General features: G+C 48.8%; 1 protein-coding gene across 16 annotated transcripts in view; it reads right to left on the reverse strand.

The window, feature by feature from the left end:
* The window catches only part of CADPS (calcium dependent secretion activator), a 228,509-nt gene extending 212,196 nt beyond the window's left edge, over positions 1–16,313 (reverse strand). For 11 of the 16 annotated variants that reach the window (XM_068154253.1, XM_068154252.1, XM_068154251.1 and 8 more), the window contains exon 1: positions 15,822–16,312. In XM_068154253.1, the coding sequence (XP_068010354.1) occupies positions 15,822–16,226 (405 nt within the window). In that variant the 5' untranslated portion in view covers positions 16,227–16,312. Of the gene's footprint in view, positions 1–15,821 lie in introns of all 16 variants that reach the window. The other 5 variants (XM_068154256.1, XM_068154255.1, XM_068154254.1 and 2 more) reach the window with 2 other exon arrangements.
* Between the last annotated feature and the right edge of the window lie 1,903 nt (positions 16,314–18,216).

Below are 18,216 nucleotides of genomic sequence, written 5' to 3' on the forward strand. Positions count from 1 at the left end.
CCCTCTTATTCTATCACTAATTACCTGTAAGAGCAGACAAGCACCAGCCTCTCCACAATGTCCTTTCAGAGCAATGAGGTCTCCCCTCAGCTTCCTCTTTTCCAAACTAAACAGCCTCAGCTCCTTCAGTTGTTCTTCCTAAGATTTATTCCCCAGGCTTTTCCCCAGCTTCATTGCCCTCCTCTGCACTTGCTCCAGCACCTCCACATCTCTCCAGTATTGAGGTAACCAAAATGGGAAACAATACTCAAGGTGTGGACTCACCAGAGCTGAGTACAAGGGGCAATCACCTCCCTACTCCTGCAGGACACAGCATTTTTGATCCAAGCCAGGATGCCACTGGCTTTCCTAGCCACCTGGGCACACTGCTTGCTCATATTCAGTTGCTTGTCAATTAGAACCCCCAGGTCCCTTTCTGCCAGACAGCTCTCCAAGCCTGTAGTGTTGCTTGGGGTTGAAAATGATGAAAGAAAACCAAAGCCAGCTGGTGGGCTTTTTGACATAACCCCACCTCATTCCTAGTCATCATAACTGACCAAGAACAATTAAAGGGCAGGAGGATTTCAACTCAAGTCTTAGAACGGATTAAAGCCCTTTCTACTCTCACCTTGACATATGCTGAAGACTACATGATTTCCACTTTGGTGTCTAATTGAAACGAGGGTTGCTGCCTGACAGGCCTTAATCTTCTCAAAAAGGTGGTTGTGTCTCTCTCCCCAAGCAAATATTTATCACAAGTTTCACCTTGAAAAAGCAAAGCAAGTGACCAGAGATGGGGAAAAAAAGAACAAGAAAGATTTTGTCCAGGTAAAAGAACATAAATTCAGAAGGCACATCTGTTCTGCTGAGCCACAGCAAGGAAAGATTATCTCCATTAGCATGAGGGTTATACAGCAAATGAAACAATTGGTTAAAGGAGAGGAAAAAAAAAGAAAAAGAAAAAAGAAATCACTTTTAGTGTCATCTTTCATCATTAAATTTTAATGGAAAAAACACTGTGATTTGCTTTGTCTGAATATATATGCAATGCAAGGAGACCATCTGACATCATCGAGGCGTAACACCAGAAGATAAATGGAGATGATTTACCACACTACTGGAGCAGCTGTAGCTCCCTCCCAGACCTGCAGCAATCAAACACAAGGGCACAGAAATAGCAAGCCATCTGCCTCTTGCTGACCACTGAATTTATGCATTTGGCTGATAGGAAAGAAGCAGAGGCCCTGTTCTTCTCCTGCTCTTACAGGGGGCAGCTGAACTGTTACATTAATTTAAATGCCTACCTCTTCTCAGTCCCATTTTGGTTGTCCCACCAAGCCTTCGAAATCCCCATGGGACAAACATCTGGAGGCCATGGTTTGCAGCAAGAGTGCCCTAAGCAAAAGCAGTAGGAGCACATGCATGTGCATCCCAAGAGCACCCATCTGGAGCACAGCCTTGTTTCACACGCTCCCAGCAATGCAAAACCAGGCTCAGTGCTCCAGGCTGCCTTACTTTCATGGAGCAGTTGAGTTGGAGAGCATTAAAAGCAATGAGAGAAGTGGAACAGTAAATCTGATGATTTTTCCTGCCCTGCTTCTGCATTATAGTGCAATTCTCCCTGCTGCACTGTCCTGAAGGATGGTGGCACCTGTGACAAGCTCAGAAGACAACAGAGGAGCAAACTGTGGACGAGCCACACATTTCCCTGCTTATAGAATCACTGGGCAGCCTGCTGCTCACCCTCCCAAAGGCAGAGAGAAGGAAAGGGGACACAGCTATTGTGCATAGAGTTGTTAAGATCTATATGAAGTCCCACGTGTGTAAATTAAATGCCAGCTCCTTTTATCATCAAGTGCATACAATTTGTAAGCATGAATTATGCAAGACTATTAATTGTCTTATTATAAAAGGGAGCAGCTGTAAGGGCTGCTGAGAGGAGAGAAGGTACAGCCTGTGGTTACTCAGTGTCTGTGTGTGTCTGAGCAATGGCACAGCCATTGTCACCAGGCCCAGTTCTGGTGCTCCCAGGGATATGCACACCCTGTGCTAAGCTATTAACTCAGCATCTGATAAGCTCTGTCTCCCAGCGTTCCACAGGGGAAAAAGAACTCCTTAAGAAAGATCTGGTGAATTGCAAGAGATTGTAAAGGAGCAAGCAGGGTGCTGAGCCTGTAACATAGCCCAAAATCAAGCCCCCAGTAGTATCCAAACTGACAAGTTCTGCCTCTTCTTTCACCCAGGAGCACAAGGAACTCAAAGCAGCAAACCCCTCCAAAACCAGGGAGTTCTGTTTCAGTTGAATAACTTTCTCTTTGACTATCAAAACCCTGCACTCGGCTAGAGCCCACTGGTGAGGATGCCAGCCTAGGGCAGCTCTGCACAGCCCATGTCACAGGTACCAGCAGGTCACAGGCTAATGCTGGCCACGGGCAGGGACGCCGGCTGGCAGCGCTGGGCACTCATTGCTTCCAGCCTGCGACCTGCAGAGTGCCACAGGCTGCTTAGCTCGGTCACCAGGACCTTGCTGAGCTGACGCCATGCTTAGCAGATGTGCTAAGGTTGTTGCAGGCAAGCTGTGGCCATAAATTACCTATAGGGTGAGAAAGGTTTTGATACAATTTTACATAAAATATTCATTTCTTGGGTCAATACAAATGCTGTTAGGATCGAGTGGCGAGGCCGTGCGCAGCGAGGAAGAGTTTTGGAACACGGCAGGTGCTGAAAGGGGAGGCACAGATGGGTATTGAGACCAGCTTCATTTATTCTATATATCATGGACTTGGAAGAACAAACATCAAGCACCATGATTACATTTACTGATGATTCAGAGTTGTGTGGGCTCCTCAATACACAAAAGGAGGGCAATAAAGTCCCGGACAACTGTGAGCAAGCAAGCACCTCAGGGCATAATTAATTCAAACTATGGAAATGCCACACAACAAGGCTACAACATAAAGCAAATAACATTGAAAAGGACTTTGCCCTCACAGATTATATGAGACAAACCCAGGCTACTGCTTGCTCCCAGTTATCTACAAAGGGTGCCAGACGCTGTACAAGCACAAATGTTGTGGCCATCAGAGAGAGCAGACAGATGAAAACAGGTATAGGATACATGCAAAGGCATTACAAATCCAATCCCAATGATACCAGTTGTAAGCACCCCCAGCTCAACACACTGTGGCTTTAGAGAGGGGCCGTGTCATGCGGGAACTGCTGGGATGCAACAGCTCCTGGGCCATCCTGACAAAAAGGAATCCATGCAGGAGACCTCAGGCAACAGTGCCTGCCTCCCACCTTGCTTATCAACTCCCAATCCCTACTACCAGCTCCTTTCCGTACTCCTGACCATTGCTCCCCATTCCCGGATCACGTACCTGTCCCTAATTGCCTGGGCAGCCTTGCCCAGCCCTATCTTAGGAGACACCAGGGCATCTTGTCTGAGCCATCCCTGCCCAGAAAAGGGATTACTGGCATCACAATGGGCACAGAGCCCTGTCCAGGAGGTGGGCCCTGAGAGCATGTCAATGCAAGACTAGGGAACACAAAGCGTCTGGAGCAGAAACACCAGAAAGGGCATGGGATTAGAAACAAGAAGTGGCAGAACTGCCCAAGGCCCTGAAGGCAAGGAGATGGTAAATTTGATGAGGTTGAGGAAGGGAGCCAAAAGAGAAATAAATAGAACTAATGAGAAAACAAGGCATGAGCATTCAAAAATCTTTAACACACTGCTAAACAGCAATAAAAAGGCAATTAGAGTTTTGAGATGCATGGAGGGTAATTGCATGCACTATAAATAGGTGGTGGGAAGACTGTCCTGCTCAGCAGGATCTGATTCACTTTTGGGGTGACTTCTATGCAGAGAATATTCTGATGTGAGACAGAAACTGAGAGAAGAGAGTTTACAGAGAGATGAGGTTACAGGAAGAATTTCTGGCACACGTACCCTTCTGCATGAAATATGCACGAAGCAGGAACTTTGTAACAGAGCCTTCAGAGGTCTGAGCCTCTGAAGATCCAAATAAAAGTTCAGCAGCAGAGACACAAAATAGCCTTAGAAAGAAACATGCATTTTACACCAGCCAGCAACACATATGGCACTGGAATCCAGGCAGTTCAGTGGCTGCCTCTATTGATTGAGAAGCCCTCTAACACTACATTGCTCCCCAGCACCCATGGAGATCCTGCCCTGCTCAACTCATAACCCTTGCATAATCCACCCCCCCACACACACACTTGTAACAGCATCTAACAGCAAGCAAAAAGAGAGGTTTGAAAGTGGAATTCAAATGCCAGAACTACTTCCCCCATCCTCCAATGTGCTCTTCAGACTGCCACCACTGCATGGTCCTTCTGTCCCCGACCTGTGCCTCAGACATGCTTCCTCTATTCACAGTGAGGAACACAACTGCTCTGGAGACATATAAACCCCTCCCATGTTGGTGTAACCCTTGGAGGATGCCCATGTCTTGGTCTTACAGGCTCATGGAAGCCAGCACACACAGCTAGGTTGTCATTTAAAGAACAAGCTTTCCGATGCCATTCTCTGCCCAACCTTCCCTCCCTATGCCAGCCAGGCTGAAGCAAATGCACTCAATCCTGTAGGATGTTCTCCCTCACAAACACACAGCTCAGGCATGAAGGAATAGGCCACAAGAAGTCCTGGAGAAGGAGCTGTCAGAACAGATAAACCATATGAGATCTTAGCTGAAGTTATAGACAGGGTCTCTGCAGCACCATGACCTACATCTTCAAGGGCAGAAGGTACCACTCAAGTCCAGGGAACCCAACAATGAGCTGAAATTGTACCAGTAAGATCCCTGGCCAACATAAATCACTACTGCATGACCAACCCGAGATTTTTGAGGACATAAGTTCTCTTTTGAGACAGCTAGAGGCTAGAAAAGTACTATTCCACATCATTCATACAAAGCCCCAGGCCACGCTTGCTGCAAAGTAAATGAGAGATGAAATAGGAAAACGCAGCTGCATCTTGGAGCTGTAGCAGCACCCTGCCCTGGATCCTTCACAGATACCTTTTTGAAGAGGGAAAATTTACAGACAGAAGTACTAAAGGCTTGAGAAAGGGAAGGAGCAAGCCATCACTTCCCATCTCCAAATTCCCTCAGCCAGGCCTGGTGCCTCTCCTAGATCCCTGCTCCTTCCCACCACAGAACATCAGCATTGATTCTCGCTCGGGAGCTGCTCTGCCCTCTCAAATGACTGAGCACACACAAAGTCTCTGCAGTCCTAACTCCAGCTATCTCTTGGCTATGCACCAAGAAACAGCCCCGTGCAGCCCAGACAGCTGCACATCCCCGGATAACAGCAGCAGATGGCTTCTGCCTAGAGGTCTCACTGGCAGAGGGTGGTCTGCGGTGCTGGCGGTGGGAAGCACAGCACTGGTTTTTGCAGCGCGCACTGCCAGCGGGTCACGTAGCCTCTCCTGTGGCTGAAGAAGTGCTGGCTGTGTCCTTCCTTCATCCTTGCATTGTCACCGAGCAGGTAGCAAAGCAGCTGGCTCCTGCTGCGTCACCCCATTAGCTTCCTTCCAAGGCAGCGATGAGTCTGTCGGCTCTGGTTGCAAGAAGGGTGGGAGCTGTCTGCTAGGAGGGAAGGGAAATCTGGGGGCAGAGGCAATAACGGCAAACTCGGCATGTGCAATCTGCACAGCATCCCTGCTCTCTTGATGAATCAGGAAGGGGTATTTGGCATCTTAGAGGAAAATTTGTCTTTTGCGTGACGTTCTGCTTGTGTGATGCCTGCATCACCTCCCAGCCGTCCAAATCCTCTGCTGCTGAGGTGAGAGCAGCTGACCCTCCCCAAAGCACACCAAAGTGAAACCCCTTTCTTGCAAAAGCTAACCACTGTCAGCATCAACAGAAGTCTTAACAGAACTTCTGAACAGCTTCACTTAACTATTCCTAAATCATTCAATAGTTGCTGTGCCTAAAATATAATGTCTGAAGCCCTTCTCCCTCCTGGCCCCCACCCATCAGACAGGGATGTGTGAGGCAAGCAGTGAATTGCTGTTCACTGCTTCCCACTGCTTATGAAGGAGGTACTCCCTTCCACAGCCTCATGCACCAGCTATGGGCCAAGGCTGGCCACAGCAAGCCCAGAAACCTCTTCCCTGCAGTATTTGGCCAACTGGATGGGCAGGGCTCCCCTGAATGTCTCCTTGGGATAAGAGTTTGTTTCCAAACAAAGCACCCATTGGAAATGAGATGGGTCATAGAAGGGACAATGAAGTCACATACAGAAAAATATATTCTCCATATAGGATGAAAAACCATGGAATGGAATGGAATGGAATGGACCAGGTTGGAAGAGACCTTCCAACCTGATCATCACGTCCAACCCAACATCCAACACCATGTAATCAATTAAACCATGCAACCAAAGACCCCATCAAGTCTCCTCCTAAACACCTCCAATGATGGTGACTCCACCACCTCCCCAGGCAGCACATTCCAATGGGCAATCACTCTCTCTATGAAGAATTTCTTTCTAACATCCAGTCTAAACCTCCCCTGGTGCAGCTTAAGACTGTGTCCTCTTGTTCTGCCACAGATTACGTGGGAGAAGAGACCAACTCCCACCTGTCTACAGCCTCCTTTCAGGTAGTTGTAGAGAGCAATAAGGTCTTCCCTGAGCCTCCTCTTCTCCAGGCTAAACAATCCCAGCTCCCTCAGCCTCTCCTCATAGGGCTTGTGTTCCAAACCGCTCACCAACTTTCTTGCCCTTCTCTGGACACGTTCCAGCATCTCAACATCTTTCCTAAACTGAGAGGCCCAGAACTGGACACAGTACTCAAGGTGCGGTCACCTTGTGGAACTAACAATCATATCCCATTCCAGTGAGCATCATGCTGTATTTAGGAGCATCAGTTCATGTTCCCAGTGACAGCCAAATATCAAACCCAAGTCCATTTATCTCACCAGGGGGCCACTAACCAGGAAGCTTGTCCCCTCCTGTTCCCAGGCTAAGTCTGTACCTTGTATGTGACTCCCTGGGCTCCCAAACAACCCCGGTGCACACATGTCCGCATCCCTCCCAAAAGAGGCAAATCACCGCCCCTCTCCAAACAGCTGTAAGGAAAGCAAGGGACTGCTCCCCTGTGAAACAGAGGTGGGTAAGTCTGTGTGTTGGGCTGCAGGACTTTACCATCTTAAGGACCCCATAATGCAGCTATGGCCGCATATTGTGCTTCAAATGGAAAAATCCTGCACTCCCACACATATCCTCCTGCATCTCAGGGCAATGCCAACTTTGCATCAACTGGACTGGTAACATGATAAATTCCCCAGGGAAGAGAGAATTGCTTCCTACAGGAGTTGGCGTGCCCTCCACGCCTCATCGATTGTAAACACACATTGCCACTAATAGACATCAGTGGTTACTACAAACTTACAGGATCTGCAAACTCCCAGCACCATCCTCTCCAGCTCAGCAGGCTTGGGATCAAATTCAGGTGCTAGAGCAGACACTGCTGATGGTCCTTCACAAGGCAACACTTCAATAAGACATTTATTCAAAAAGACATTTCTTAACAAAAAAGCTTCAGTAGTTCCTCATAGTGTGAGCCTGGAAACCAGCCTTTCCTCCTCCACACCAGACAGGCAATTGGGACCCAAATGATTGTCTTCAAGGCTGGGGAGAGGCCTCGAGCACAAGCCCTATGAGGAGAGGCTGAAAGAGGTGGGATTGTTTAGCCTGGAGAAGAGGAGGCTCAGGGGAGACCTTACTGCTGTCTACAACTACCTGAAGGGTGATTGTGGCCAGGAGGGGTTTGGTCTCTTCTCCCAGGCAACCAGCGCCAGAACAAGAGGACACAGTCTCAAGCTGTGCCAGGGGAGGTTTAGGCTTGAGGTGAGGAGAAAGTTCTTCACAGAGAGAGTTGTTAGCCATTGGGATGTGCTGCCCAGGGTGGTGGTGGAGTCACCATCCCTGGAGGTGTTCAAGAGGGGACTGGATGTGGCACTTGGTGCCATGGTTTAGTAGTCATGAGGTGTTGGGTGACAGGTTGGACTTGATGATCTTTGAGGTCTTTTCCAACCTTGTTGATTCTATGATTCTTGCACAAGTGCCACTCTGAGGGACTGAGCTGAGCCTGTGCACACCACAGTGCAGCAGCCACTTTGGATGCAGGGCTTCTTTCTCCTGCAGAACTATGTCAGGCAATGACAACTTCCAGAACAAGTGTTTCTTTTCCACTGCCAAAAAGTTTATTCAGTTCTTTCACCTCCCCAAGATCTTTCCCCTGGCTGAAGACAAAGATCAGGTGATGGGGTCACTCTGTTCCATGCTTCTACAGAACCAGATCAAATTCACACCTAGTGCTCATCCTAAACCATCAAGTCTGAATATAAATTCCACTTGAGAAGGGAGTAGGAGGTGGAAAGAGGGAGTCTATACACAAAGCTTGATCTGAAGACTGTCTCATTGTATTCTAAAGACAAAGAGTGCCCTGCCCTTGGCTGACTGCCATCCTAATTTAGCACATGAGATCACAAAAGGCCACTGCTGGACCCCTAGCAGACAAGCCTTGTTTGCCCAGGTATTTATACCAACGTATTCTGGCATCAGCCCAAAGTCCTACCAAAGTCAGTGTGGTTGCTTCAAGATCTGCACACTACATCCCCAGTCCCCAAAGATGAACACTGCAGCACTGTCATTCTGAAAAATCTCACCCTTTGGGCTAAGATAAAACATGGGCATAGCTAGATTTCATTAAGTTTCTTCATCAAACACTAATATTTGAGTAGGGGCAGCTGTACAGCACTTAAGTAATCAGGATCACACAACTATGCTGAAGCACATGGGTCAAGTCAGAGAGTTGTATGGCTCAAGTCATTGACTTGTGTGTCAGGGCAGCTTTCCAACCCCTCCAGGCTGCAGCTGGCCTGTACTAATGTCGCCTCACAAGGGTCACTATATACCTCATGCTAAAAGTCCAAACTACCAACCTTATTGTGACATAGAAAGACAGGGTCTGAGCAATGACAAAGAGAAACCTGGCATTTAAATTCTAGGAAATGTTTGACTTTGAGTCTGAAACATGGACAAAAAAATACCAAATAATATCACCAAAAGCACCTTTTCAAACAACAATTTCACACATTCACATCAAACATTCAGGCACTGCACTTGCACACAGTTTTAAGAATGATATCCATTCAATCCACAAGAAAATTCAGGAAAAGCCCCCAAATATCCTGTGCTCACAAATTACTCTTCCCAAAGCAAGAACCAGGTTAGGATGCTCCATGTATTTTTTTCAGTACCTACAAGGTAACAACACAGGGAAAATCCCCAGGAACCTGTCACCTCCTGCATTTCCCTCTTCCATGCTCCTGAAGACAGAGCTGGACCTTGCTTCTGGACCTCAAAGCATGTCCTAGAAGAAGGCTGGCCCAATTCTGACCCACTTGGAGCTGGTGATGCCATAAGCTGTGTGGAGGTGCCAAGGCAAGGAGACAAGCTCTGATTGCTCTGCACCTGCATCATGCTCTCTGGGAGCCGCAGACAGGTGTCACCTTCCATTGTACCTCACCCTGGTTGTTTTCCAGGAAGGGAAGACCTTTGAGGAGCCACCCATCCTCCTGGGTGACAAACGAAGGGGACTGATTCGCCACCAGGGAAGGTCCCTCATCTGCTGTTCTAAGGGAACTCCACTATTTCAGTTTTCTAAGACACACTAACGTATAAGCAGTTGCTAGAGATCACTGCGTGGGTGAAACCTTGGCGCTGCCACTAGCTGAATTCACATCGACACCAACCAAGCAACAGCTTTATTGATTATACTATATTGATTGGTCTTAACATACTAACCAGATTTGCATAATTAAATAGAAATAAGATGTTTACCTTGTACCCCCCTGGACATTGGCAGTAGCTGTAAGGGGTTTGTGTACATACATTGCTAGCAGCAATGTTGGGATGGCTGCGTTCCTGCTGCTAAACCACAGTAAAAACAAATTACATACTTCTCCAGCTAACAAAAATATTAAGCAGAGAAATGACTTGCTGACCACTTCCCACTTAGGTGAACAGAGAACAAGTGACTCATCATTCAGCAGAAGGAATTACAAGTTGTGCAAAAGGCAAAGTGCTTCAGGGACAGTGTCTAGACTATGCAAAGCAAGGCCATAAATAATAACTTATGGAAACAACAAGCTTTAGCTGGAGCTGCACTATCTGATGAGGCTTCTCTACTCTCAGTACATATCTCTGGCCCAAGAAATGCCACCCACAAAAACTGAATTGTCAGGCTACAGATCAAGGGCTGCAAAGTTTTACAACAGCCAAAGCCTCACAGCCTGTTTACTTACCTGCTTCCCAAGCCAATAAGGTACAAGCATATAAACAGCCAAAGTATGATAATATTTAACATCTGCTAGAATTAAATCAAGATAAAACATAGCAAAATAAATTATAAGCATTTTAACTGAAAGTAACCATTTACTGCAGATTCCAGACAATCTGAGCCACATTCTGCACTCCATTCTGCTAGGGAATACCACATCTCAGTTGTGTCAGACCTTCTCCCTTATGACAGTGCTCGTCCAAGCAGGTGTGAAATGCTGGTGGGGATCATCTTCACTTCAGGGTTACCGCAGAGCTAGCCTGGGGACAGCCCTAGCTGAGAGCCCAGACACATACAGAGTTCTCATTTGGTGGTGGCAGTGGCCTATGCCCACAGTGAACCAGCTAAGCAGCAAAGGCCGCCCCTAACTACTCTTTCCAGGTATAGCACTGGGCATAACACTATTAATTGTCTTGTAAACTTTTCTGCAAATACAGGGCCAGCAACTACAGGTCCAGCTCATGTTTGAGATCTGTCTGGACCTTGCACCTCCTTCTTAAACAGCACTAAAGATCAATCAAGGATCAGACAGAAAAAAACCAGAGCAACATCTTTACTTCTCTTCTCCTGCAGAGAAGAGGAAACTACACTGTCAAGGATTCCTTGGGGACCAGAATCTGATCATAAAACCTGCAGTTCCTTTAGCAGAAAGCTGCTAAAACAAGTCCCAACACTACCTAAGTCACAGTCCATCCCAGAAGAATAATGTGTCAGTGGTTGTAAGAAAGAACTTGTGTAAATACAGTGTGGGAGCAACAACCCAAAGCCATGATAACGAAGAAGTATGTCATTACTTGGAAGGCTACAGTCGCTTTACTATCTTCCTAACTGCCATAGCATCTGGATACATGTCAAAATGGCTGAATTTTGGTATTTTAAGATGCATCGTAACTGATTTATCAGTTTCTGATCCCTCAGACCTGTCCTGCATTAAGCACTGGGCTTAAATCAATCACTATTCAGCAGAGCCCAAGCTTAAGCGCTTTGCTGAATTTGACTGAGAATTTTGCTAATGCACCCGACGTCATCCCACAGCTTACACAAGGACCCAAATCACAAGCCACTTCTCCCAGGAGTAGCTCCAGTAATCTGCAACTAAGCTGGAACTTTTTCCATCCCACATTTATCCCACTGGGAACCGATTAATTCTCCCACATGCTGCCTGCCTGCTCCCTCCTTCTGCAGGGAGCAAAACAGGTGATGGCAATCACGACTGCAGTGATGCCTGATCTAAGGTGCTCTCCATGTTTTATCTCCTACCAAGTTACTGCTGCCTCTTTCACAATGAGTGTTTTCAAAAGGCTGGTGAAAATCTGGAGGAGATCTCTAAGTCTACTCTATTTTAAATGAACAAAACTGATTCCTGGGTTGTGTTGTGTCTTTTGGTTGCTGTGCTTTGGAGGTATTCAGCAAGACGTAAACCCCACGTCGATGGGTGTTTGCTCTGCTTCACTACAGAGGCATACACATTGCCTGACTTCCCCAGCTTTCCTCTCAAAGGCTTCAGACAGTTGGGACCAAGCAGGAAGAGGCACCGAGCCCGGCCAGTCATCTCAACTCTACTTCCAACAAGTCAGCATGAGTGAGAGAAAACACTAAATACATCCTGGGCAGGCAATTACCAAGCTAAGTGCCATCTGCAGTACTAAAACATGTTGTTCTGAGGGCAACAGATCTGGCAAAGCCACCTTCCTCCTGAGCTGCATCACAAGGCTGGAGCCAAGATGTAAGCTCTGATGGGAGCTTTTCCTCCTGGGCCACATGTTCAGTAGATCTCTTGCTCAGACTCTCAAGTGCCTAGTAAGGGCTGCCCGCACACTGCCACCTTCCTCCCACCTTGGGTAGGAGATAAAAATGGATCTATTTTCACCAAGCTTTTTAGGGCTGAGTATCTTGCAGACCACTGTCTGCTTGTCAGATGTGTCTGGAATTCAGTAGTGGCTTCAAATCTAAGCAGAAAGGCAGTGCAGGCAGGTATCTAATATTAAAGTCCTTTTATTGTATTTCCCTTAGGAAACAATGCTAGTGAGATGTAAACAAAAGAACTTACAGGAAGGCATCACAGATGTGTAGTTACTCAACTGAAGCCTTACCACATAAACATCAAGATAAACCTGAAGCGAAAATGTAGGCTTGAACACACTGATCTAAAACCCAATTTTTGCTCTGTTGCTGAAATTTCTGGGGTGTCAGAATCAGAAAAATACCAGCTCTGAGTGGCATGTGCTTGAATTCATCTGGAAATCTGAAACAGAATTTGCTGCTGGTGTAAACAAACAATGCTGTCATGCCCACGTGTGGTGTATACCCAGCTACGATGTCCATTCACACATTTCCTCTGCTCTCTTTGCTCTCCTGTATGCTATATTTTATCAAACAGCATGTAATTATTGTTTTGTTGCAACAGTACCTTAAGTACATGCTTCCTTTTATTCCAAGGTGGTTCATGAGTGCTGTAAAACACCAAGCTGCATGTTCCAGCTCCCGAGCACTACACACAGACATGCTGATACATAGCCGGTACCCACAGTGCCCCTGCATTACACCACTGTAATGTGCAGCTCCCCTGGGGCTCAGGGTAGTGGCCAGCTTTGATACCACAGCACTGCAGGATCAAGGAGGAAGGATTACACACCTCAGGGGAGGCACCATGGTGATCATCAGTCCAGGCAAGAACTTCAGTGCTGCGACTGCAACAAAATCAATTGCTTTCTTCTCAGAGAAAATTGCAAAAACAGATGAAGCTACAGAAGCATCTCGAGCTCCAGGAACTTGGTGAGGGCTGCAGGCAATGCAGCCCATCTCAGGCCCCATGGAGATGGGCTGGCTCTTATCAGGTAACCAAGAGAGACTGAATTGTACCAGGCAGCTGCTGTGCAGGGTGACAGCCTCACCTGCAAAGCCATGGTCACCCTACTCGGGCTGTCCATGCTACAGAGGAGAACTATGTCAGGTGAAGCCAGACCTCCTACTCCCAGCACCAGGCAGGACCTGCTGAGCAGAGCTGGGGACAGCCTCACCACTGCACAGCTCTGCCAAAACACCTCTGCAGTGCATTTATCCCTCTTATGCTGATAAGCAAACAGAGGCAACAGATCCCATCAGAGCAGGACCAAAACCCAGTTTCCTCCCGCCTTTCTTCTAAGAAGCACAATGCATTTGCTTCACCCTTGAGTCTTGGAGCACCTGGTACCGCCAACATTACCGAAGGCCCACCAATACTCAAAGTCCCCACAGAGACCATTCAGCGCGGCAGACCACCATGACAGAGAGATGTGTGAGAAAAAGCAGAGGAGCACACGGAGCCAGGAACAAACTCCAGTCCTTCAACTGACTTTAATAGGAGTATGGACTAAGGAAAAACAGCAAGGATTTACTCCCGGGAACTTGCATGACAGCTGAACACAAGGATACACAGAAGGCCAAAACCCAGAACGAATTCACCTTTAAAGGGTGAATTTAATTTGTTGTCAAGTTAAATTTAGTTTTCCCAGCTCCACCTCACTGCTAAGTTTGAGGGGAGATGGTAAGTGCCAGAAACACACCTATTGTAGCTACTTGTATAAATAAGTCAGATGCATTTCTTTACGCTCATTTCACAGAGCATGGATTGTATCCTACCAAGATCCTATGTAACTTCCCCATTCCCATGAGTACTGCTGCCAGGTTATAATTTTCCTCATTACTCCTCATTTCTTTGTTTCACCTGCACTTCACTCCCTCCTTTTCTCTTTCCCTCTCTTCTTTTTGTCTCTTCATAGCACAGTACTTTGATTTCAAGGACTATGAATCCACCCTTCCTCCCAGCCGTTCTTCTGCAGACTGCTGAGATGCTGCTTGCTCCTTTGGAAAAACTCCTTTTCAATCTCAGTTCACTTTTATGTAAGAAACAGTTGCAGGGCTTGTTTGTTTGTTTCAATTTCTGCAAAACTAGCAATTACTTAAATTCCATCATGTTTTTCTAATATGAAGAAGATGCACAGGGGAAAAAAAAACCCAGCCAAGGTGATTCTGAAAATCTATAATCTATTGGAAAGAGTCGTAGGCAAATAAAAATATCCAGATGAAAAAATTAGTTTTCAAACCTAGCTACATTTTCAGCTATGCACTTTGCTCAGCAAACAAAAGCAGATCGTTCAACCTTCCAGCAACACCAGATTGTCCTATATTGCCTTTAAACTACACACAGTACGGATACACTTTCCTACCTCCGTATGTTGCAATGACTAATAATAGTCCTGTGGTGTAGCAGAACTGAATGTCATTTGCATCAATACAGCCAGGAGTCTGCTTGATCTGGAAAGGTCATTTGTGAACACAGAACAGCATCAAGCTTAAAACTGCAGTCTAACAAACTCAACCGAAAACAAAAACCATCAGCCAGCTGTTCCAGAGAGCTACATCTCATCACAGACCTAACTCTGGCTGCCAGAGGGAAAAAGTTGGCTGCATTTGACTGAAAGGCACCCAATTTGACATGCTGGAGAAACTTAATTTCTGCCATGGCCTATGAGCTTGTGCCTCAGGAAAGACGAGCTCCAAGAAGGCTCCTTGGGTTGGAGAGCCCAGGTGAAGCTCCTGCCCTGCCCTGCATGGAGCAGCGCACAGCCCTGCCGCGGTGACGCCCTGAGGGAGGAAGAGTCAGGATTGTAGCAGCGACTTCATCACAAAGCTCTGCTGCCACGTTTTAGCAGGAAACCAGCATCAGGGAGCTCACCATGCATAAATACTTGCAAGAAGTTGAAATGAGACTCGGTAACTCCCCAAGTCAGTGCTGACACTCTCAGTTAAGCAAAGTTTGCAGCAAGCATGGAGTTGTAGCGTCCCTTTGCAGGAGGCAAGGACACCCACATGGTGTTTGCCGACAACATAACCCACTTCTCTCCTTTTGACAACCTTTACATGGCCAACAACCCAAACTTCCCAAATCCTGATGTTGCGTAACTAGGAGCAATGCCATATGTCAGTGCTCTGGCTCCACGCAGGAGACCACAGCAGGGAGCAGCATGGATGGGTGGCAAGGGGCTTCCCTGCACCCCAGGACAGGGCAGCAGCTTGCAACAAACTGCTCCTATGCCGGCCCAAGGTGCCCTGTGCCAGGATTGCCCTTGGGATGCCCGGGTGGCTGCAGGCCTGGAGAGTGCCTCCACGGGACTGCTGGAGAGCGGGATAGAGGCAGTGGGGTAGGCAAGGATGCGAGCAGCAGGGTATTTGAAGGAGCATGCAGGGGGGGTACTAGGGCAGTTAGGAGAGTGGGATGGGGTTAGGCATGCAGGAAGGTTGCTGCTAGGGGGTAGGGGGACAGGGTCAGCCTGCAAGCAGGCGGGAGCGGGTTACGAGTTGCAGGCAGGGGTGGGTGATGAGCTGCAGGCAGGGGAGCTGTCAGGGCAAGGCACGGGCAGTGGAGGCCAGGCCGGGCCGTGCAGGCAGGGCACGGCTGGGCAGGGCAGGGCAGCCGGCACGGCGGTACCTTCTGCTGCCGGCGGGCCATATCGGTGGGCTGCTTGGCATTGAAGGGGTAGGCGATGCAGCGCATGACGAAGACGTAGAGCTGCAGCTTCCTCTTCCTCTCCTCCTCCTCCCGCTGCAGCCGCTCCAGCTCGTCCTTCTCCTTCTCGCTGGCCACCGAGGGGCTGGGACTGGCGGGCCGCGCTGCGCTGCTGCCGCGCCCGCCCGGCTGCAGCCCAGCGCTGCCGCCGCCACCGCCGCCACTGCCGCCGCTGCCGCCGCCACCGCCACCGCCGCCGCCACCTCCCGGGCCCTCGCCGGGGCGACTGGGCGAGAGCCGTGCCGCGGCGGGTGCCAGAGACTCCTTCCCGCTCTCCTCCTCCACCAACTCCTCCGACTCCTCCTCGCTGGACGACGGGTCCAGCATCGCGGCGGCCGCAGTTAGGCTCTACCGGGGCCGGGCCGGCTCTAGGGCTGCACTAGCTCCGCTCGGCTCGGCGCGGCTCTGCCCGGCTCCGGCTCCGCTCGTCGCCGCGCCCGCGCGCGCCCCCGCGCTGCCCCTCCCCGCCCCGCCCTCGCCCCGCCCCGAGCGCGCGGGCGCTGGCCACGGTGCTGCACGGCGCGCGGTGGGGGGTGGGGGGGTTGAGGCGGAGAGAGAGCGCGAGCGAGCGGTCCTTCCGCGCATGTCCGCTGGGGGCCGGCGGGGCGCGGCAGCTGCTGGGGGCGCTGACATGGCTGGAACCTGAGGAGGGTCGGTAGCAGCAGCGGGCTTGGCCGGCCTCTGGCTGTGCTCCCACCGGGACACCAGTGTGTTTCGGCTGTCCCTACACAGGCACCGCTGTTTCCTCGACGTCACCACCCAGACACTGCTGTGTCCTCCGTGTCCCCACAGCCACACGCTGCTAGCACGGTGGCATGGTGTGTCACTCAGACACCTATTGTTCAGAGTTGTTGCAACCCTAGACAGACGCCGTTGCGTCCATGGTGTCCCCACGGCCCCATAGAGATACCCCTGTGCCCACTATGCCCCCACCATCCCACACAGACATCACTGTGTTCATGGTGTCCCTGCAGATGCTGTTGTGTTCTCGGCATCACCACATCCCCACACAGACATTGTGCCCTCAGTGTCCCCACAGCCTTGCGAGCCACACGAATCCCTGCAGACTTGGGGCTCTCACGAAGTTAGCTCTCTGCCAAAGCGGCTCTTCTTGTACTCAACACAGCTAAAAACTCCTAATTGAAAAGCAATACTGCTAATAAATATTTCACACAAGTCACTAATTATTACACGTGTAATGATATCGTGGTGTTCTGCTTTGAAGATTACCTGGAGTGAGCTGAAGGCTTCAAGAGTAGCTCTAAGGGATGAATCAGTGAAGACTCTGTGTGTGTGTGTTTTCAATATTTTACTTTTCAGTGATTTTTTCAGGTCTGATTGAGACTTCATTTGTGTGTACATGTGTACTTGTGGTGGGTGGGTGTTTTCAAGGTTTGTGTTTTTCTGCTCAATTAGCAAGGGCTTATTTTGTAAATGTCAAAATACCTGTCACCTGTTATACATGTTAATAAATGTTTGTTTCACTTTTGGGGAGAATAGGTAAACATTGATTCCTGGTGATGAGGCTGTGAGATTAGCTCACGGGAGGGGAGACGGGTGCTGCTTCAGACCACGTGCTTCAGGATTGTCACATCAGCTGGGCTCTAAGCTTCTTGCCTTCTTCTAATTAGAAGCTCAATGTAGCAGATGAGTTTGGAAAAACTTCAGGGCCCTGCATTTCTGGAAGCCACAAGAAGTGGCTGAAAAATTGGCACAGGAGAAAAATAGCTTTCCCCATTTGTGTCAGCCTTACCTGCCAGAGCTCTTCAAAGTTTTCCCTGTGCTCCTCATTGGGAATCCTGTTTTGAAAGAGTGGGATTTGCTGCCTTGCATCCCCGACATTGCATGGCCACATCTGTGGTTCAGTCTTCTTGAGACCAGCCCTCTGGAGGATGTCCAACCTTCACATGTCTTGGTGAGCTCTCCAAAGTACAATCTTTGCCTACAGCTCAGTCTCAAGCCCTCTCCTCCTGCAAGGATGCCTACTCTAGGTGAGCCCTGCACCCAATGGGGTGTGGATGGGCTCCTACAAGTTGCCAGGTGCTGACATGCACCAATACACCAGGCAGACACAGCTCCAGTTCTGTCTCACCTTCAAGCCCTTCTTGTTTCCATCACTCATTGTCAGCTCCTGGAAATAAATGCTGCATTTTCTGCAACAGCAGTCAGCAAGCCAAATGAATACTGCACACCAGATTGGAGAAATCTAAAGCTGGGACAACTACACAGCTTTCTCTGCCCAGATACTGCTTTCATCTGAGACCACTTCCAGAGATGGTCCTTTTTGACCCAGTTTCTCTGGAGGTGCTGCCAATAC

The sequence above is a fragment of the Melanerpes formicivorus genome, unplaced genomic scaffold (assembly GCF_026170545.1).
Source record: "Melanerpes formicivorus ecotype bairdi unplaced genomic scaffold, bMelFor1.0.p_v2 SCAF_28, whole genome shotgun sequence".
Classification (NCBI taxonomy): Eukaryota; Metazoa; Chordata; class Aves; order Piciformes; family Picidae; genus Melanerpes; species Melanerpes formicivorus.